This window comes from Rhincodon typus, chromosome 14, assembly GCF_021869965.1.
Source record: "Rhincodon typus isolate 14 chromosome 14, sRhiTyp1.1, whole genome shotgun sequence".
Taxonomy (NCBI): Eukaryota; Metazoa; Chordata; class Chondrichthyes; order Orectolobiformes; family Rhincodontidae; genus Rhincodon; species Rhincodon typus.
Genome location: NC_063345.1, coordinates 62,385,727 through 62,408,910, shown reverse-complemented (window position 1 = coordinate 62,408,910; position 23,184 = coordinate 62,385,727). Strand labels below are relative to the sequence as shown.

Below are 23,184 nucleotides of genomic sequence, written 5' to 3'. Positions count from 1 at the left end.
AGCTCCACTTACCCACCCACTCACCATAACCCTTAATTCCTTTAGTGTTCAAAAATCTATCTATCTTTGCCTTAAGAATATCCAGTGAGGTAACTTCAACTGCTTCAATGGGCAGGGAATTCCACAGATTCTCAACCCTTTGGGTGAAGAAGTTCCTCCTCAACTCAGTCCTAAATCTGCTGCGCCATATCCCCTAGCTCTAGTTTCACCCACCAGTGGAAACAACCTCCCTGCTTCTATCTTATCTATTCCCTTCATAATTCTATATGTTTCTATAAGATGGCCCCCCTTTCTCTCACACTCTCACATTTAAGTCAGAAGATCAAGCATTAGTCCAGAGGTTAGTCCACAATTTCTGGGCCAATGCTTCCCAAACCTTTTCCTTGTATCACCCTTGTTCGAGGCTTGAAAGTTACCAATGGTCCTGAGTGAGAACTGAATGTGCAGGGGTACAGCTGTTGGTCAGAGCTCCACACACAGCCTCAGTGCCCGTGTCCCCAGTGCTGGGTCCTGACCCCCAGTTCAGAAAGCGCTGATCAAGGCCAACGCTCCATTCCAATAATAAAGAGGTTTTGCAGTGCCCAAGGTGCTGTCTTTCATATGAGGTGTTAGACCAGGAGATCATCTGTTCTGTTAGGTGGATGTGAGTGGGTCTACCTCAGAAGGGAGGAGATGAGTTCCTGGTATCCTGGCCAATATTTATCCCTCAAACTAATATTGCCCAAGCAGAGACCATCAATTCAAGCTAATGTTTCTCAAAGCTGGCAAAGGATAATTTGCTACTGCATTTCCTACATTTCAACAGTGACTATCTTTCAAAAGTACTCTATTAATTGTAAAATGCATTTTGATGTCTGAGGTTGTGAAGAGTGCTGTGTAAATGCTGTTATGTATTTCAGTGATACATTCTCACACTCACTGTCCATATCTTCTGGCAGTGGTGTTCTGCAGGTCTTGCAATGCTGAGATACCATCAACTGGTGGTCACATTGCAATGCGGTCTCCATGTTCACATGCAGTTATGAGGAGTGAAGGATCCTTCTCCTTTCTAACTCTTAGATAGATGGACGTTGCCTGTGGTTTCCTTCAAAGACAGAAAAGGCATTTTCTTTTGGTGCACTTTTCAGTTTCAGATCTATTCCCTCATCTTGTTTCATGTATCCTCATGCACATAGCAATGAAGTGTTTGTAAAGTTTACCACCATCAGTGTGACATAAGAGCCCCTTGAATTAATCTATAATTAACACTGCTGGAACTAAGACAGACATTTATAATCTGTAATAATTACCTTATAACTTACACAGCTATATGAAAAAAGGATAACTCACACAGGGTAAGGATCTTGTGTTGCAGTGGTATTGTCCCCACCTTTAGACAAGGTGACCAGGTTTCATTGGCCATCTGCTCCAGAGGAGTCATAATATTTGTGAACAGGTTGATCAGAAAATGCACAAAAGAAAGCTTGCTTCTTTTAAGGATCTTGTGGTACAGTGGCAATGTCCCAATCTCTGAGCCAGGAGGCCTGGGTTCAAGTCCTATCTGCTGCAGAGGTATGTCATAACATCTCTGAAACGGTTGATTAAAAATACCAGTAACTCACATGTATATTAAAACAAAGACTCACATGGGCAGGGATCTTGTATAGTGGTAGTGCCCCTGTTTCTGAGCCAGGAGGCCTGGGTTCAGGTCTTACCTGTTCCAGATACGTATGATAACATCCCTGAACTGGTTGATTAGAACATATCCCGAACTCACACAGGTGATGTAATGTCTTTGGTCTGCAAAGTTTTTTTTTAGTTCAGTTCATTTGACTTGAAACAAAATAGCTGTCAGTCCAAAGCATTGAGAAAATAAACATTTCACAGTTGCATGATTAAATCTATTTTATGGTTATTCAGGACCTATCACAGCTGCTTCCTTTCCCTCTCCATGTCTAATTTTTTTTCCTTTTCACTTATTGCCTCTGATTTATGCTGTGTCTAAATAGAAATTAAGCATTTGACAATGGTTAGAATTTAAAACCAACCTAGATTTCACGTTAAAAACTGTTCCAGTCACTTTAAACAGAGAAATGGTGGAGTGCTGTCGCAGAATAAGTCAGGTCTTGGAAAACCCAAGCAAAGCTGGGAACGTCTGCAGTGTTGTTCATTTCTTTCAACTGCTCCGAGCAACAAGTATCCAATCAAAATCAGCGCTTTTGAGATGGACCAAGAATTTGAAGTTATTAAAAGGCAAAGAAAATAATTATGTTGGTTTAATTGTGATTCTGGAACGGGAGGTTATTTTTGCTAAATGTTGAAATTTGAAGCTTCAAATTGTAATCAATGAGAAAAATATTGGCAAGGAAGAATACATCACTTCTTTAGTGATTTGACAAACTTGCATTTTTTTTTCAGGGATTCATTTAATTGTACAGCGTTAGCAGTTTTGCTAAACCCTTGGCAGTTCGACATGATGATTTACAGCCATTTAGACTTACTTACAAATTGTCCATTCTCTACATCTGGTTTGCTGATGTTCTACTTTATACTATCAAGAAAGCATTGGCAAAAAAAAGTGTTGACATGAAGGATGTGTTGCTGAGAACCAGGAAGCAAGGATTTTCTTCATATCTATTGCTTTAATTTCAGAAGACTTGTCTCGTTTAACAAACGTAGGCTAATATTCTACTTTAAATCTGACTTGCTTTTGCCGCCCACTTCATGATTAATTTGCTGCTTTCTGCTTGTCACTCAGCACCAGTAGCTAGCCTACGTGAAGATGAATTTCTGAATTTGTCTGACTCAGGTTCACCAACAAATTTATTGGAGCATGAAGCTGGCTAATGCAGTGATGGATACTATCAGGCACTTCACATCAGAACACATCAATATTGATGCTCCTCTAATTATACTTAATATCTGATTCTTCCAAAGAAAATTCGTTCTCCCTCGAGGGGAGACACCAACTCTGCATCTGTTAAATAGCATAAATAGCACCAATGCTAAATGTGAAGGTTCTGGCGACACCCAGTCTCCTTGCTTTTCGAGTTGGAATGTGAAATGAATGAAGGAAGAGCAGCCTTGTTTATGTAAATGCTGCCTTACCATGTCCTCAGAGGATGCAAAGGAATAAACTGAAAGTCGAGTAGACACACCATCTCTCTATGAATAGGATCAGCTTCACCAGCCCCATCCCAATATTTGTGGTCATTCCTTCTTCAAAAACTAGCTGTCTGCATGTGTTTAACTATTCTCATTATCTATAAAGTCAGTGGGAGGATCTGACCCTGTCTCTAATTAGGGATTTTCCAGTTGGGTCAAACCCGAATGATGGGCCTCATTCCTGGTCCTGACCCAGGTTACATTGACATCACAGTCTTGATGTATTCATTCATGGGATATAAGCTAGGCCAGGATTTATTGCCCATCCCTCATTGCCCAGGGAGCAGTTAAGGGTCAATCATGCTGTAGGTCTGGAGTCACGCGTAGGTCAGACCAGCTAAGGACGACAGATTCCTTCCCTATATGGACATTAATGAAACAGATGGGTTTTTCCCTTGATACTATCTGCTGTGGTAGCATTTGAACCCAGGTTCCCAAAATGTTACCCGGATTAACAGTCCAGCGATAATGCTACAAGTCCATTACCTCCTCTGACCTTTGCAGGGATGGAGGGCAGGCTTCTGATGTTAGAGAATCAATAGGAGCCTTCCAACACTATCATATGAGCTGCCCTACCCTCTGAGGTGGAAGCTGCTGAGGCAGGTAAGCAAGAGGCAGAATTTGATGGAGGTACCGCCCCCCCACCTCGCCCCAAAGACAAGGTAAAAGATTGTCTATTTAGAAAAACCTTAGCTTAATTATCATCACTATGGAAGGACAATGCCCCTGCCCTACTCCCTGACCTTTGCAACTCTTCCTCCATTGATTGACCATGTTTTCCATTCGTTGGTGGTACCCACAGGCAACAGAATCAAGCTAGCAATACAGCACAATACCACGGGCTCTAATTTTTGGAGAGTTATTGAAAAATGTTGGTATTTCGTCTCTGGTTCCATCTCCAAAAGGAATCCAACATTCTCATGTTATTATAGGGATTTACCAATGGTCTTGTTGATAAAACTAGCTTCCTCTGAAAATTCAATAAAACGTGGATGCTGCCAATCCGAAATAAGAATAGAAAGTGCTGGGGATACTCAGCAAGTCTGGTAGCGTTTGTGAAGAGGGAAACAGAGTAAATTTTGGTGCCATTTCAGAACTGAGTTCTAAGGTTAAACTTATCCACTGACTGTCTACAAAGTTGTTAGATTGAATGCAGTGACAAGGCTATTACATCAGAAAATCCCAAGACTGATGTGTTTCAAAATTAGGAACATTTCAGATATTTTGGAAGGATTGTGGTGAGATATTTTGGAGAGCTGGCTAATATTCTCATGCTCGATGATATACCAGAGCTACTCCACATTAACACTTCCTGCCCAGTGCCACAATGTGTACTACGCACAAGCTGAGCCACGTTAGTGCAGTCCATGAAGAGTACACAACAGTACTTCTTCCTGGGAGCTGGTTGATTTTGAGGAACTTTCCACAGAGCTGGTACAGTCTCTATCTGGGTGATTGCACTGCTTTACTGCAAAAAAAGCTAATTTGCCACAGATTAATTCATTTCATTCCTCCCTTTATCTGGCAAGTCCTGGCTTGGGAAAACAGCAATTATTGAAAGTCTGCATTTGTTGCCAGAACAAAAGCTTGCAAATAAAATATTCTCACATCCTCTGCAAAAATAACATCAAACGTTCCCAAAAAATAGTGCATAGATTGGGAAGTGATTAAAGGAAGGAAAATGTTCATTAATTCCAGACTTGTTGGCAGGGCAATGGATAGCTGGATTGAACTGTAGTGATAATACATGGAGGTCTTTCAACTGAAGATGGCTTATTCAAATTGGAGCTAATGCTTTTTAGCACTGATGGGATGCTCAAACACAAATCCAATAGATTAGAGTAATGTCTGAAGAAGGGTCTCGACCTGAAACGTCAGCTTTCCTGCTCCTCTGATGCTGCTTGGTCTGCTGTGTTCATCCAGCTCTGCACATTGTTATCTCAGATTCGAGTAATTCGACTGGTTTATAACTGCTAAAGGAAGGCAGTTCAGGGTGGTTAAAAAGCTAAAAGGTGGTATTGGGCCAAGAGCAGGTCATGACCTTGCCCAGATGCTCAGCTGGCGCAGGTGTCTATTGGCGGGAGACTGGTCACTTACTTCCCAGTGGTTTGGGTGGGCACACATTGCCGGTGGCCATCATGGTAGCTCTGACTGCGGAGCCTTCCGGCTCTCCAACCCAGCGGTCTCTCAGCCCCGTTCCCCCAGTCCTCTGCCTGCGCCTGCAGCTCTGTGTTCCATGGGAAAGCAGAAGGCCGTGAGCGTGAGAAGTGGATTGCACGAGGCAAGGGAGATGCCTGTGAGGGCTAGGGGTGAGAGGGCCATGGAATGAAGATGAGTTTGAATGTTGGCTGTCCAGGTGTGGATATGAGCCAGAATTTTTGTGAATGAAGGATGGGAGTAAGTGGAGCAAAACAGGGGCACTGGTCTGAGGAACGCTGGGTGGAAGAATGCTGGAAAAGACAAAGAGGTGTAGTTGATACCAGACAGAGTGATGCTGCTCACCTTCCCTGCCATTCCTGAGGTTTTTGAGCATCTTTGGAGAAGTGCATCCAGGCTCAAATTCATCCAGTCCTGCTACTCTCTTCCTCAGCCACCCCATCTGAACCTGCATGGTCTAGGAGGACATCCTCTTCCTTACGGCAAAGCACGAGATCCCACAGCAGGACCTCCTAGCGGCTGTCCCACAACCGGGACTAGTTTAGGGAACAGAATTTCCAGATCTACATCCCATTCACATGGTTCCTGATGCTTTTGGAATCACTGTACAGTTAAGCCATCCTGACTGCTGCCAGGGTCTCTCAAAACAGAAATCCTTCATTTGGTAGATTCAGTACATCCTTGCCTTTTATGATCAGCAAACCTAGGACTGAGTTAAAAAGCCACAATTAAGCCAACAGTAAGAATAAATGAATTCCCAACCCACTGGCAGTGTCTCTTTTACCTCCTGATCTGCTTAAGTAAAATTTGTTACAAGATCCTTTTCCTGCTCCTGTCGTTTACTGCAGGCAGTTTATTTCTTTTCTTGGACATGTTAAGTTTATTCAGCGCAATTTTTCTTAAACATCACTCATTTTACAGCGTAGCTTAGTTAATGTGGTAGCGCACAATAGGTTCAATCTCATCTACATTTACTGATCGAGCGAATGGCCATTACATATGCAGATCATGTTAGTTGTGTCACACCACAGACTCACAGGCAGGTTATCTTGAATCATGCTCAAGTCCACTTCAATTTCACAATCACTCAACTTGAACAAGTATGTGAAATTGAATTTCACACATTTGTAAGCTGTTAAAACTCCTTGAACATTTTATGTATATGCAATTCAGGACAATGCTGAAACCAGAAGGGGTGAAAATCATGTTCATTCCTTAATTGTCACCAAAAATCTTGCTTCTGTCTATCGGTCTGCGGAACATAAGAACGTAAGAAACAGGAGCAGGAGTAGAGGCCATCTGGCCCCTGGAACCTGCGCTGCCTTTCAATAAGATCATGGCTGATCTTTTCGTGGACTCAGCTCCACTTACCCACCAGCTCACCTTCACCCTTAATTCCTTTACTGTTCAAAACTCTGTCTTTGCATATCCCAAAAAGATAACAAGATGGCGAGCAACCTCATTCAATGTTCAGTTTGCACAGTCAAGTGAATAATCAAAACTTTTGTCCAAATAATATTGCGGGGGGGAGGTTGTTTCGTCTGGTCAGTCTTTGGCCCTATCTGATCGGCAAAGAGCAAGATCCTGTTTTGCAGGATTCTCATTGCTCTCCCAGACACAAAACACAGTGGTTGCATAAAATATTGATATTTACCAGAAGTACATCAGCATGCCCAAAAGCAATCTGTGAGAATATTTAGCCTCGAATAAGAAATATCAGTCTTGAAATAACAACTGACAATATTTGTGGTTGACTGTTCAATGCCTTCATATGTGATCCTCAGTCTGCAGATGGACCTAACCCATTTAAAATAAAGACTTTATCCATGCATCGAAAAGGAATCAAGGATTCAGTATTCAATGTACTTTGGAGGCTGGGGGTGGGCGGGGGGTGGGAGGAGTGGTGGAGGGAGTGGGGGGCGCAATGACAGTTGAATTCATCGTCAAGACCTCACAAATATCCCCGAAAAAATTTTTTAAAAGCCTGAAGGAGAATAGGGAAGGGGAGTGTGAAAAAATTCATAACATTGAAGGAAAGTTTGCCCAATTATATCCATGGATTCTCTCCAGGAAGCTTTGCAACTGAGTAGCTGTGTTCTGTCTCTGTATCTTTATACATAACCCATCTCTTTCCTTCCCTAAGTAGGTTATTTGTTGTTGCTTGTATTATTTCCATCTTATCATGAGCCACTAATAACTTTTTATTCACTCATGGGAAGTGGGTGTCGCTAGCTGGGCCCAGCATTTAATGCCCGCATCTAGTTGCCCTTGAGAAGGTGGTGGTGAGCTGCCTTCTTGAACCACTGCAGTCCATGTGACGTAGGTGAACCCACAATGCTGTTGGGGGTTGTGCAGGGGATGGGGAATTCCAGGATTTGGACCCAGCAACGGTGAAGGAACAGCGATATATTTCCAAGTCAAGATGGTGAGTTGCTTAGAGAGGAACTTGAAGAAGGTGTTGTTCTCATGTGTCTGCTGCCCTTGTCCTGGGTTTGGGAGGCGCTGGTGAATTTCTGCAGTGCATCTTGTAGATAGTATACACTGCTGCTCCTGAGCCTCCTGGTGGACCGAATGGTTGCTTGTGGATGTGGTCCCAATTGAATGGGCTGCTTTGCCCTGGATGGTGTTGATGTTGTTGGAGCCGCACCCATCCAGGCAAGTAGGGAATATTCCATCACACTCCTGACTTGTGCCTTGGAGGTGGTGGACAGTGTTTTGGGAAGCCAGGAGGTGAGTTACTCGCTGCAGTATTCCAAGACTCTGACCTACTCTTGCAGCCATTGTACTTCGTAATCTCTTCCTCTTCATCTCTTACTTTCTCCCTTATTCTTTTTCCCTAGTCTTACAGAAAAGTAAACTAGCATCAGGCTTCACTCAAACATTGTTTCCAACTGCCTCCCCCAACCCCCGAGTTGACAATGCCAGAGAGAGAGTGCACACTCTTCATTTTGTGGGTTTGTGTGCGTGTCTTTGTCCCACTCTTTCCAAGGTTTCCAGGAAAGTGCCAATCTGTAAATAAAGCAGAATTTGGGATAGTCTGCACCGCAAGCAAATATTCTTTTAGCCACATCTATGTTCTCGGTTTCACTTCCCTGCCTTTGATGTGCTTCTTTTAAAATTACAAACAAAAAGTTGTCCCCTGACAGCACCTAACAACCATCAAACATTTCCGTTGGTCTGAAGTGTGTGAGGTGATAAACTATGTGGGATTCACAGGGTCCCCCACAGAAATTTCACTTATGAAAGATTGTGAAAGCTGGAATTGAGAAGCGAAAACTGAAAGGACACATCAGTTCTGGTATCATCTCTGGAGAGAGCAACAGACTTAATGTTCCAGGTCAATGACTTTTTGTTGGAATTGGCAAATACCAGAGATGTATCGGGTTTAAGGGAGCGCAGGAACAGGTAGAGGGAGAGGGTGGAAGGAGCAAAATGGCAGGTCTGTGGAGGCAGGAAAGGCTAAGTGATGAAAGGGATGATGGGTCCTCAAGAAACCCAAAAGTTGTGCCAAGACAATGACGGTCACTAGGAGAAGCCAAGTTCCTTCACAGCGCTCCTTGTGGTCCATGAAGAGTACATTCATTCAGGTTCCCAGGCTCCCCCACTATCAGATGCTCCCTGCCAGACTACCCCAAGATTGTACACTTTGGCAGTTGGGTAAGTAGATCTACCCCATGATCATACCCCACTCCCAGGCACCAGGAATACATCTTCCTGTTCTAGATTAATAGTTTTATGAGCTGCATTTCTTTGAAGAGGGTTTTGAATTGCGGTTTACTTACTTTACAATGTTATGACCACCTACAATGCCTAACACTCTTGTAGGAACCAAGTCGATATCCAGGAAGCCCAGTTTATAACATCTAATGTTCTAGCTTAGTATCTGCCACCTCTGTTTGGGTCCTCGGAAGGTGTTAGTGCTGATTCCAGCCCATCCTAGCTATTGCACGGTGAAAATGATACAACATCGAGAAACAGCCTGACCTGTAGATAGAAATGTCACATGGTGTTATTGTGAAGAAGAATCTCCAGAGCTCCAGGCAATATTTATTGCTTAACTGACCTAACAAAAAATGACTATCTGATCATTTTCACATTGCTTCTTGTGGGATCTTACTGTGCACAAATTCACTGTCACATTTCCTACATTGCAATAGTTGACTACAGTTCAAAAGTGCTTTCTTGACTGTAAAATAATTTGTAATGTCCTGAGATGGTGAAGGGTACTGTATAAAAGCGTATCTTTCTTTTACATAAGATACTCCACTTCAAAATATGCTTTAAAATTTTATTATAGATTATTTTGAATAATTTTGGAATTTATTCTAATAATGTATTCCATCTTCAATTATGTATTGTTCATATCATTTTTAATTCATGTCAAACTTATAAGGCATTCAAATATTCTGTTTGTTCTGGATTGTTAGTGGTAACTGAAGAAACTGTGCAGATACTGTCACATATTGTGTAAAAACGGCTGCTCCAATCATTTGTGTGATTTGTTTGGTCAAAGTTTAGAATCTATTGGAAAGTTGCCTCTATAACATCTACAATGTGCAGCCTTGTAAGATTAAACTAGCACACCTTTAAGTCTAATCAGGTAACTATTGGGCCAATGGAACATTACAGAAAGCAACAATCCACAGGTAAGCTGCAGGTGAAAGCTGAGCTGTTCAATTTTGTTTTATCCCAAGAGATTCTTTATCCTCAAAGGTGTTCAGAAAGATGAGAGAGAAATGGGAAAACTGCCCAAGCTCCAGAAAACCATGCAGATCCTACTCCTGCTGTGGACAATGGGAGTCAATGTTGTGGAGGATCTCCAGAGGTGAAGACCCAGCAAGCCTCATTCTTTGCCTCAAAGGGCTCTAAGATAATCTTCTGGTCCATGGTCTGCACCGTGAAGTAGGGTGAGACATTCTTCCAGAAGGTGCACGGGGAGAGTTCAGTGCTTAGCAGCCTGAAAGAAGAAGGTGGCTCAGAAATGTCATCTCAGTCTGACATAATGACGATCAGCACATCCTTTTGTGCCAGATGGTATGACGCGAAGACTGCAAATGGCTTGGCCTCCCAGTCGTTCCTGTCCTCTATCACGGAGATCCCAGGAGACAGTACATGGGAGAGGCTGGACCAGCCGTTATCTCTGCATGAGCTGACCAAGGCCCTTGAGTCCTTAGAAAAGAATAAAACTCCCAGAAACAATGGCTTCCCGGCCCAGTTGTATTCGGCTCTGTGGGACTTGATTGGCCAGGACCTGCTGGAGGTGTACGACAGTGTGCTTTCTGTCAGGTACCATGACCAATTCCCTGAGGAAAGATATCATCACCCTCACCTACAACCAGAAGGGTGACAGAGAGGAAATTAGGAATTTGTGATCAATCTCATTGCTGAATGCTGAATGCAGACTACAAAATCCCGCCAACTGTGCCAGGTCTGCTCCGGGATCAGTAATTCACCCTGACCAAACCTGTGCTGTACCGGGCAGGACAATCTCTGAAAGCCTCATGCTCCTCAGGGATGCAATCACCTATGTACAGGACAATGGGATGGATGCCTGCCTCATCAGCCTGGACCAGGAGAAGACCTTTGGCAGGATTTCGCATATGTACATGTGGGATGTGCTCTCTAAAATGGGCTTTGGGGAGGGAATCCGCAATTGGATCCGACTGCTCTTCGCCAACGTCAGTAATGCAGTCTCAATCAATGGGCAGGAATCAGAAAGCTTCTTGATCAGATCGGGGGGTCAGACAGGGCTGCCCACTCTCTCCTTCGTTGTTTGTGTGTCGTAAAGAGCCTTTCACTGAGTCCATCAGGACGGATATGAGCCTAAGAAGGGTGACTGTTCTAGGCAGCAGAGGCCTGCAGGTCAATGATGTTACCATTTTCTGCTCAGATCCATATCAGTGCGCAGACTCATGAGCATCTGCAACCAGTTCAAACTGGCCTTGGGAGCCAAAATAAATTGAGGCAAGAGCAAGGCCATGTAATAGAGTCATAGTGATGTACAGCATGGAAACAGATCCTTCAGTCCAACTCATCCATGCTGACCAGATATTCTAAATTAATCTAGTCCTATTTGCCAGCATTTGGCCCATATCTCTTTAATCCCTTCCTTTCATGTCCCTATCCAGATGCCTTTTAAATGTTGTAATTGTACCAGCCTCCACCACTTCCTCTGGCAGCTCATTCCATACACACACCACCCTCAGCATGAAAAAGTTGCCCCTGAATCCCTTTTTAATCTTTCCCCTCTCATCTTAAATCTATGCCCTCTGGTTTTGGTTTCCCCTACTCTTGACTATTCACCTTAACCATGCCCCTCATGATTTTATAAACCTCTATATACAGACACCCCTCAGCCTCCGTTGCTCCAGGGAAAATAGCCCCAGCCTATTCAGCCTCAAACCCTCCAATCCTGGCAACATCCTTGTAAATCTTTTCGGAACCCTTTCAAGTTCCACAACATCTTTCCTATAGCAGGGAGACCAGAACTGAGTGCAATATTTCAATGGTGGCCTAACCTATGCCCTATACAGCCGCAACATAACATCCCAACTCCTATACTCAATGCACTCACTCGTAAAGGCAATCATACCAAATGCCTTCTTCATTCCCCTGTCTATCTGCAACTTCACTTTCAAGGAACTAGGAACCTGTACTCCAAGGTTTCTTTGTTCAACACCACACCCCAGGACCTTACCATTAAGGTGTAAGTCTTGCCCTGATTTGCCTTCCTAAAATGCAGCACCTCAGATTTATCTAAATTAAACTCCATCTGCCACTCTTCAGCCCATTGGCCCATCTGATCAACGTCCCGTTGTACTCTGAGGTAACCTTCTTGGCTGTCCACAAGACCACCAATTTTGGTGTCATCTGCAAACTTACTAGCCAGACCTCTTGTATTCATATCCAAATCATTTATATAAAGGGCAAAAAGCAGTGGACCCAGCACCGATCCTTGTGGCACACTGCTAGTCACAGGCCTCCAGTCCAAAAAGCAACCCTGCATCACCACTCTCTGTCTCCTATCTTCAAGCCAATTTTGTATCCAAATGGCTAGTTCTCCCTGTATTCCACATGAACTAACCTTGCTAACAAGTCTACCCATGCAGAACCTTGTTGAATGCCATACTGAAGTCCATATAGACAACATCTACCACTCTGCCTTCATCAATCCTCTTTGTCACTTCTTCAAAAAAACTCAATCAAGTTAATGAGATATGATTTCCCCTGCACAAAGGCAGGTTGACTATCCATAATCAGTCCTTGCCTTTCCAACTGCATGTAAATCCTGTCCCTCAGAATTCCCTCCAACAATTTACCCTCCACTAATGTCAGGATCACCGGTCTATAGTTCCCTGGCTTTTCCTTACAGCCTTTCTTAAATAATGGCACCACATTTGCCAACCTCCAATGTTCCATTTTCCTTGGGAATCTCCATGTTCTTTGGGAACTGGGCCATCTATCCTTTATCCCCTTCGTCATCAGGACAGATTACCTGAAGATTCTGGGAATGTGGTTCGGAGGGGCCAGATGTACGTAAATACTTCTGAGGACCGTATTGCTAACGTGAGGCAGAAACTGGGCTTTTGGGAGCACCCGCCCTTCCCCATTGCAGGTAAAATCCTGGTTATCGGGCATGACGTACTGTCTGTTGTTATGTGTGGTACAGGTCTGGCCCATTCCCAGAACCTGTGCCGTTGCAGCCACACCAAGCCATCTTCCACTTCATCTGGAGACCTAAGATGGATTGTGTCCACAGGGACACCATATGCAAAGCTCTGGATAAGGGTCGAAGTACGTACCCAGCTCCGCTCTCATCCTGATGGCCACCTTTGTGTGCAGCTGCATCAAGCTGTGTGCAGACCCTCAGTACGCAAACACCAAGTGTAACTACATACTGAGTTTCTACCTGTCCCTGGTGTTGCGAAGGATGGGACTGGCATCATTGCCACAGGACGCTCCAAGTAGTTGGACCATTCCAAATCGCCTGTCCTTTGTGGAGAAATTTGGCAAAGAAAATCACCTTCGGCTACAAGTCCATCAGGAAGTAATCAGCACATAGCATCCTTGAACCCCCTGCAAGAAAAGGAGGGCGTGGATCCTATCGAGGTTGTTCCCTGAGTAGACGGTCAAAGTCATTTGGCAGAATGCCTCATCCCCTGAACTTTCCAACAAGCACCAAGACATTGCTTGGCTGGTGGTGAGAAGGGCATTACCTGTGAGACCCTTCATTAATGCCCGGCCGGTCTGTTCCGCTGCAAACTTCCATCGAAACCGGCATGTTGAGACTGTCACCCATCTCCTGTTGGAATGCACCTTTGCAAAGGAAGTCTGGAGAAAGATGCAGTGGTTTTTGTCGAGGTTTGTCCAGAGCAGCTCTGTGACGCAGGACTCTGTGCTCTATCGTCTGTTCCCTGGATACACACTGAGACAAACATCGACTGCACCTGGAGAGCCTTGGTGAAGGAGGCTCTTTGGTCCGCCTGAAACTTACTAGTCTTTCAGAGCAAGGAGTTGACCCTGACAGAGTGTTGCAGACTGGCACATTCCAAGATCCAGTACTACGTGCGGAGGGACGCACTAAAGCTTGGGGCAGCTGCTGCCAAAGCGAGTTGGGGAAATACCACCATCTGCTAAAGTTAAATGAGGATTCTGCTCAGTTATTGGACTCCCTGGTGCCTCAATGCATATAAGTATTATCTTATACAAGTAAGAGATTCCTTTGGTTTGTTTGTCGGATACAGTCAAACTCCAATATTTGTTTGTTCCTTCTTCTGCTACTGTACAGAACCGAACAACTAAAGTGACTATGTATGTCTATAGTGATACTTTTATGAATAATGTATATTTTTGAAATTAAAAAAGAGTGAGCAACATTTGCAAGCACATAAGCCTATGCTGTCTGTTCTAACAGATTGATAGTCTGGGTATAGGCAGGTGCAGTTTACAGTGCTCATCTCCCAGAAGACATTATGTTTTCTGATTTTGACAGTGGAATTATTCTATTTACCTACACCTCCCTACATTTCCCTCGATGTGTGAAATTCATAATATCTGCTGCTGGATGGGGTCTGGTACCTGACTTATTTATGGGTGTTGATGCCTTGATTAAAATTATAAACAGGGAATTTTCTGACAAAATAAGTTAATTTGAACAAACATTTCTGTACTCTCCAAATATTGTCACCTTTCAGGGACAATGTATGTATTACCAGGATCCCTTACCAATACAGTCACACTCCAGGGATACCCCAAAACTATTGACGGAGGGACTCATGTAAGTTCTGACACATCTTTTGGATCTTCCTCACATATTGCCATATCTGCAGGACTTCCCTCCACTGAATGATAAACTATCAGGGAACCTCCTGTAACTCATGGCTCATTTCATCAGTTGCATCTAAATATTAACTTGCTTCCAGAACCCAATTGGAAATACTCTCCCTCAAACACACCCGAGTACTCGGAGGACTCCTGCCTATTTAAACACTCCAAGAAGCCTCTGAAAAAACACAGACCCCTTGAAAGTACCTGCACAAAGGATCAGACAAGCTTGATAAAAGTTTGGGAACATTTTTTTCCTAATTTCTAGAATACTGTGCCAGATAGCTAAAGGAAAGCAATCTAGTTATTGTAGAAACTGTGGGAAATAAACCAACAAAATGGACAGTTCTGTAAGGTAATAAACATTGAAATGTGCCTGTTATTTTATGGTTGAGGGAGTTCACTTTGAAACCTACGCCACGAAGCATTCAATGTTGCATTGAAAGCTTTCAACTTGCATTTAAATTGTGTCTTTACTGTGTAAAAACAAAGGTTTCATCAAATGAAATGGATTTTGACTCAAAGATGGAGGCACAGGAGCAGTCAGAAAGATACTATTTCAAGAGGGTCTTCATGAATGACATTCTGAAGCTTAGAGTGAAGGGAGAGGGATGGGCACCAAATCAGGACTCTGATGCTGAGCAGTATTGTTGTCCTGGAGAATGTTTCGAAGCCAGAGAAAGATTTAGGATTTGTTTCGGGATTGGGACCCAGGGCAGTTCAGCAAGGCAGAAGTAATAATGCAGTGAGACTTAAGGCAAAATAGGATAGACAATGAAGTTTGAGATGAGTTGAAATTGATGGCAAATTGCAAATAAGCAGCTGATCAGGAGAGCTTTGGAATAGGTGAGTCTGGAGGTGACCGGGATCTTAGTTTCGGCAGGGGGGCAAGACGTGTGATGCAATAAAGTCGGCGGTCATTATGACGGAGAAGATTTGAGTTTAGAAAGTTGAAATAAAATGACGAGGTTGTAACTAATCCAGTCCACCTGCAATGGTGGCCATGGAGAAGTACTCAGCATAGGGCTTGCGGTGGCAGCCAATGATAAAAACTGCAGTCTTCCTTAGCTGGAGGGAACTGCAGACCCATGGTTGGATGTCAGCCAAACAGTGTGAAAGTAGGGCGGCACGGTGGCTCAGTGGTTAGCACTGCTGCCTCACAGCGCCAGGGACCTGCATTCGATTGCAGCCTTGGACGACTGTCTGTCTGGAGTTTGCACATTCTCCTCGTGTCTGCGTGGGTTTCATCCGGGTCCTTCCACAGTCCAAAGATGTGCAGGGTAGGTGGATTGGTCATGCTAAATTACCCGTAGTGCCTAGGAATGTTTAGGTTAGGTGGGTTAGACAAGGGAAATGCAGAGGTGAGTGGGATGCTCTTCAGAGGGGCGGTGTGGACTTGTTGGGCCGAATGGTCTGTTTCCACACTGTCGTGTTTCTATGATTCTATGAACCGCAGCGTTGTCATGAGAGGAGGTGGAGAGGTAGGGATTTTGCCAAAGCAGTAGTGTGTAGATAGGAAAGAGGAGAGGGCTGTTTGGGAATTGAGATAGGATTGATGGCGCAGAAGTGAAACTATTATTGGAGATGTTTTGAATACAGTGGCATAACAAAAGTGGAAACAAACCAGGGTGATCTCAACAAGTTTGACAATATTGGTGGCTGATGGTTAGAGTTGACCACATCAAAGGCTCTGAGATATTGAAAAAGGGTTAGGCATTCTCATAGCGACATTCATAGCGATGTTGATTGAGACTATTTCAGTGCTGTAGCGGGGTTGGAAACATAACTGGAGAGATTAATGAGGAATTCCAGGAAGATTGGGCACATGTTTGTGAGGCAACAACACATTTCAAGTACTTTGCAGAGGAAAGACGAGGCAGTATTCGAAAGGACAGAGGGATCAAGAGTAGATTTCTTGAGGAAGGGTTATTGGTGTCAGATTTGGAAAAGGGGAAGTGGTCATTTGAACCTTTAATCGCATGGTGGTTGGGAAGGGAAGATGTGTGGTCACATTTTCATGGAAAGGAGCCGAGACAGTAGGAGGTGAGTCTCATGGACATAGCAGGATGTAAGACAGGAGAGAATTAAAGAGATCAAATAGGAATCCAGAGGAAGGATTAGTTTGGTGGGTAAGATGAAAGGAGGATATAACTGAACAGCTGGTATCAGTCTTACTGGTAAAGAAGTTCATAAGCATCTTGCACCTACTGGCAGGGAAAGAGTGAGTGATTTGTGAAGTCTGTAGATATCTTGCTGTCCAGAATGATGCTGGTGTAGTGGGCAGGTGTGGCAGACAAGTGAGATGCAACATTGCTTCATGTGGGGAGACAATAGCCTAGTGTATTATCACTGGTCTGTTAATCCTGAGACCCAGGCAATGTTCTGGGGACACGGGTCAAATCCTGCCATGGCAGATGGTGGAATTTGAGTTCAATAAATATCTGGAATTAAGAGTTTGATGATAACTATGAATCCATTTTCGATTGTCAGGAAAATCCCATCTGCTTCACTAACGTCCTTTAGGGAAGGAAACTGCCATCCTTACCTGGTCTGGCCTACATGTGACTCCAGACCCACAGCAATGTGGTTGACTCGTAACCGCCCTCTGGACAACTAGGCAAGAGCAATAAATGCTGGCCTAGCCAGCGACACCCTCATTCTGTGAACAAATATAAAAAAATGTGGACCAGCCACATTCTGGTGGTGGATCACCCTTCTGGTGGTTAATATCTACACAAAGAATCTGGACTGAAAGCAGCAATATTTTGCTAAAGGGGAAATCCCATTAATAGCTTTAAAGTTATCGAGCCTTGTCATCCATTTTCCTCGGTGAAGAACAAAGCAATGTAGCACAACTCCTCAAACATGGTGTGTGTATCTTCCCACTGGAAGAGATCTTGAATATTCTGTTGAAAATATCAAATGCATTTTGACTGTTTTAGTCTTTTGCATATAAAAAAATGACTGGCGATTGCAAATTATTTGTAATTAATCCTGTGTGTGTCTTTTTATTCCCTTTGCATCTCTGATGCTTCAATAGGTGGATGAACCGACTGGGATTAGCTGCTATCGGGTATGCTCCTGATGATAAAGTGACCAGACCGGATGAAGGTGAGTTTCTGTAGCCGCTTTTCTTACAAATAGGAACTAATACTCGACAGTAATGCTTTCTCACAGGGGATGGGCAAGGAGGAATCACAGAGAACCTGAAAAGCCATCAAACATTAGGGTAGGTTCAATGGCCATCACGTGGGAATGACAGGCAGCATAAAGTCAAATTATTTTATCACATTCACTGCGCAGGATTCATGAAGAGGAATAAAGTGAGATTTCTTCCCTTTTAGTTTTACTGCTGTTCCATCCCTTTGTCTGGGCCATTCTTTACCATGAACCAATCTCCTTTACTCAGATCTTGTCCTTGCTGGTGTTTTGCTCAGGCGTCGCTAAACTCCAAAGGAATGAACTCCAAATTCTGTTGAATTAAGGAAGTAGGGCGAGTGAACACTTAATCAGTCCATCCAGGATACCTCTCACAACACTCTAAAGGAGAAAGCAACCGGTTTGAAATTGGTGAAAGTTGTCGGAAGTTGATTTCATAAGTCCAAAGTGAATTTAGGAATCATTAAACATAGGCCAGACATTCACTGATAACTGAGGAATTCCTGCACTGCCCTTATTTTGTTAGACTGGGTGCGTTTCCTCAGGTCGTCTTTTGGATTTGGAAAAGAAGCATTATTCTCCATCCCCGGTTGCCTCAAAGATTGTGGACCCCATATGTCCTCAGGGCTGGGAGGAGAGTGGAAGGTGGAGGGGCGAGGATCTTTGGTCAAAAGTCCCAGTGTATGGAGATCCACAGGAACTTACAGCACAACAGTGTTTATATTTTATTCAAGAGGTTTTCGGCCCAATAGCCCACCAGACAGCATGTCTGCTGGGTGAGATCTTTTTTGTAAGTAGTGGGATTTCAGTAGGAACCTTCCAATCCACAGGAACTGCTCCAGGGTCTATAGAATCTTGAAAGATGACCACCAATGCATCTTTTATTTCTAGGACCATTTCCACGATTATTGCAACCTACAGCTTTATCAGCTTTGAATCCCATAAGTTTCCCCGATACCATCTCCCTACTAACACTGATTTCCTCCCAGTTCCTCCCTCTCACTATACCCTGTGCTTCCCAATATATTTGGGATTTTATTTCAGTCATAGAATCCCTACACTGTGGAAGCAGGCCATCCAACCCACCAAGTCCGTACTGACCCTCTGAAGAGCATCCCACACAGACCTACCCTACCCCTATAACACTGCATTTGCCATGGCTAACCCACCTAGCTTGCACATCCCTGGACACTATGGGCAAACCTGCACATCTTCAGACTTTGGGAGGAAACTGGAGCACCTGGAGGAAACCCACACAGACACAACGAGAATGTGCAAACGCCACACAGACAGTCACCCGAGGCTGGAATTGAACCCGGGTCCCTGGCTCTGTGAGGCAGTAGTGCTAACCACTGAGCCACTGTACTGTCGTTCTTTTTGAAGACAGAACCAAAAGTATGCATCTGCCATCTCTTTACTCCCTGTTATAACCTCTTCCTTTTCCTGGTGGAAAGACTGTAATTTTGTGGATTCCCCTGGCATCACACATGTGTGCTTCCCAGAGACCACTGCTGAACAACTTAAAATGCAAATGTTTGCTTCTGTAGGTGATTCATTGAAGGAATTACAATACATTGATTTTTTTCTTTAAATCAATGAGAGTGTTTATTTAAATTGTGATGGCACCAGGAGACACGTAACTTTACTTAATGTCAGCAGAGCTCCTGAGTCAGTACTAGATGAGTCAGAATGTGGGGAAGAAGGCCAAAAGGTGGTGAGAGGGGGCATGCTTTGGCATGAGTTGACATTAAATTGGCATAGGGGCCAAGGTAATGAGCACAAGGGAACAGTTGACATTAGGACTATAAACCACCAGGGTGATGGGCACAGAGGAACAGTTGACATTGGGGTATGGTGGACCATGGTGTAGCGGGGGTGGGGGTTGCATGGGTCAAGAGAAATGGGTTGACGTGAGAGTTATCGGGGCTGTAGGAAATGGGCGAAGAGGCATCGGGGCTATTAGGGGCAATAGTGATGGATTGAGGAGTATAACGTGGCATTGAGGATATAAAGTAGCAAGTTGGCATGAACGGGGCATGGGGGAGGGATTCACAGGGATGAGGGCTGGAGGGATTTTGCAGTGCATTGGCAGCGCAGTGAGGGTGACCTCAAACCAACCCCCATCCGCAGCTAGCAGTCTGCATTTTCATTCCAACCTGTCAAGAAACTCTGCCGTCTAAGAGTGAAAATCTGACATGCCCAGGGCACGTTTCTCCTCAGTCCAGTTTAAGGAGCTGCACTCCCAATGCGTGAGGTGGCTGCCATCACTTTCGTTCAGTTCCTGGGTGTTTCCCTGCAAATTGTCTACGATCACAGTGAACGACAACATTCAAACACACTCAGAAACTGAGAAATGCAGCAATTTCTGATCACTGAAAATGGTGAAAAGCTCACTAAGAATGATACTTGAGGCAAACACTGAGAAGGCTTTAAATGATTCATCAGTGAAAAATGTTAACAGTTCACCCTTAGTTGCCTCGTAATAAACTTTACTTTCAGTTTAAAAGTTGCAGAACTTTAAACAACAGAAGAATGTATTAGGCTGCGGGCTTAACAGTCTGCTGATGCGTGAAGAATTATATAACCTACTCCAGCTTAAAGCAGACAACCACAGCTCCATGTGTGCACCATGTCCAGAGGAGATTTTTGAACTGAATTGAAAGGCTAACTGAACCTAAATTTGGCTGTATGGGCGGAATGGTCACTTATCATTTCAGTCATTGTTCCTGATCTTTCACAACTGGATAATGCTGCTCAGGTTGGAAACTGAGCTCCATTTAACAGTGCCAGGAAACTAGCTCCAGAATGATGGTTGTCCTCCTAAACAGAGCCAATAATATTATTGTGAGCAGGAAGAGCCAATCCCAGAACTGAAAATATCACCTCCACTTTCTTTCACGTTTCAGTCTTAAATTTGTTATAAAAAGAAATAAAATCAAATTTAACCCGTAAAATATCAACAATTAATTTTCATTTTCATGTGAAGTGAGGAATTGCAATTTATGATTTTACAAGAAAGGTAACAAAGAGCCATTGGGATATTTGACAAAAGTAATGCCAACGCAGAAAGTATCTCTAAACTTTCCTTTCTTTTTGCTTTTGAAACATTAGTCATGAGAACAGAAAATGGTCGTGACAAAAGCTTCTTGCCTTTGGCCATCATTTCATCTCACAGCAAGAGATAAAATAATAAGCACCATGGTTTGACAAACAGACATGTTTAAATTCAAGACTGGAGAGAAAAAAACTCTTTATGCTGAGGATTAAATTGGTTACAGAAGGGATTCTAGGCCTAAAAACCCATTGATCAAACCCACAGCATAACTGCATCACCCAAGATCTCTGACAGGCTCAGATGACAGTCATTTAATATTATTCAGATAGTCAAGCATCTGCTGTGTGTGGTGTGTCTCTGGTGTCTACTCAAACTAACAAATCTCAAGATAGTGTGAAGATTGCTAAATTGTCGAGGATTCAAGCACAGGCGCAGAATCTGTTGCTGCCTTGGTGAGACCACGCCTGGAGTATTGTGTACTGTTATGGTCTCCTTATCTGGAGAAAGATGTTCTGGCTGTGGAGGGAGTCATTGAAGGTTTATCAGACTGATTCTTGGGATGTTAGGATTGATGTATGAAGAGAGATTGGATTAGTTGGGATTACATTCACTGGAGTTTAGAAGAATGTGGGGGGAGTCTCATAGAAATTCTAACAGTAATGAACAGAGTAAATGGAGGAAGGATGTTCCCGATGATCAGGGAGTTCAGAATCAGAGGTCACAGTCTATGGATACGAGGTTGGCCATTTAAGACGGAACTGAGGAGAAATTTCTTCACGCAGAGAGTGGTGAGGCTGCGGAATTCACTGGCACAGAAAGCAGTTGAGGCCAAAACATCGAATGTATTCAAGAAGGAGCTCTTAGGGCTAAAGGGATCAAAGAGTCTGGAGAGAAAGCAGGGACAGCCTACTGCTTATGGTGATCAGCCACGATAATGTTGAGTGGTGGAGCAGGCTCAAAGGGGCCACTCCTGCCCCTATTTTCTACAGTTCTGTGTTTCTATCATGTAGATGCCTGGACCTTGGAATCCATGAGGGCCCAGACTTCCAATCTAACAGTGTCTCCTTTTGATCTGTGTAAAGGCCCACACACTGCCATGTGTATTCCTAACCAGAGCTGAGGAAGCTCCTGGGTCACATCCTGGCCTAATCCTCTAAACAGGTTCAATATAACAGCAAATTGCCTGAGCAAAACCTGGGCCCATGACATCCTCACCGTGTCCCTTGGTAATCTCAGTCATGGCCCTTCCAGCACAGAATCTGACAGAATAAAATAGTAATGCGCCCAAAGCATCATTTATATTTTCAGCTTTCACCCTTGTTATAGATTAAAACGTTATTGGTACCAGGACTGTATTTTGCATTCGGTCATTATTAATATTGTGGGAAATGCAGAAATAGACCAGGAGAAAAGGAGATGTACTCTGCAGCATTCGTGAGTGTTTCCTTTCTTCATCTGCAGTGCGTAATTTCTGTGCACTGTTCGGGCTGTTTGCCTCTTTGTACTGGTCACACCTGTGGAATTTCTATAGTGGGTCTCCTAAGTATAAAGGTGCAGGTTAGATAAATCAGTACTATGGCTGCCCAGCTGTGCCTAACACAGTATGACTCCAGATAGATGACCATTGACTTATTGATTTTAAATTAGACACAGATATTGGAGCCTGCTAATGGATGCTGTTACTGCATGAGCACTGCACACATTCGCACTAATTCCACTGTCAGCTGTTTTATGGAGGTGTCAATCCAATGTAGTTCCTGGATAGCTGAACAATCCCAAACAATACACATCGGGTCCCCTTGGAAGTCCCAGTGCAGCGATTTGTATAGGAATTGCCCTGGATGTTTAAACGTCTAATGAGCAATAAGCCTGCAGCTGGAACCCTCCGAGAAAGTCACCACCACTAACTTAGTCGTAGACTTCAGAAAATTCCAACCCACTGACCTGCACATGTAGTTACCCACAAAGTGTCAGCGTGCTGAAAACCATGTCTAACTCTTGGGTAACTGTACCACTGACACCCCCTGACTGACCAAACCCCAACACTATCCCCCAGTGTTCTGATTCACCCCAGACTACCCCTCATCACCCAACCACCCTTCTGTCCCCTCCCATCAGATTTCCCCTCCCCCCCACAAATGCCTGTCTGCCATTCCTGATCCTGAACTATCCTTAAACCACCCAACTACCTCCGTCACCAACCCCTCACTACATGTGAGTAAACCTGAACCTGACCTGACTATACTCCCCATCAACAACTACGTCAAACCCCCAGATACCACCCTGATCAGATCTAACTGCGGCCCACCACAACACCACCCTGACCTGACTTACCCTTACCCACC

The 23,184-nt window shown here is 43.9% G+C and overlaps 1 protein-coding gene across 1 annotated transcript in view; it reads left to right on the top strand.

Moving 5' to 3' along the window:
- Positions 1–23,184, top strand: part of si:ch211-26b3.4 (connector enhancer of kinase suppressor of ras 2) — a 525,409-nt gene that overhangs the window by 481,471 nt on the left and 20,754 nt on the right. The window contains exon 21 of the mRNA XM_048604947.1: positions 17,666–17,736. Coding sequence (XP_048460904.1) covers positions 17,666–17,736 — 71 coding nt within the window. The remainder of the gene's footprint in view (positions 1–17,665; positions 17,737–23,184) is intronic.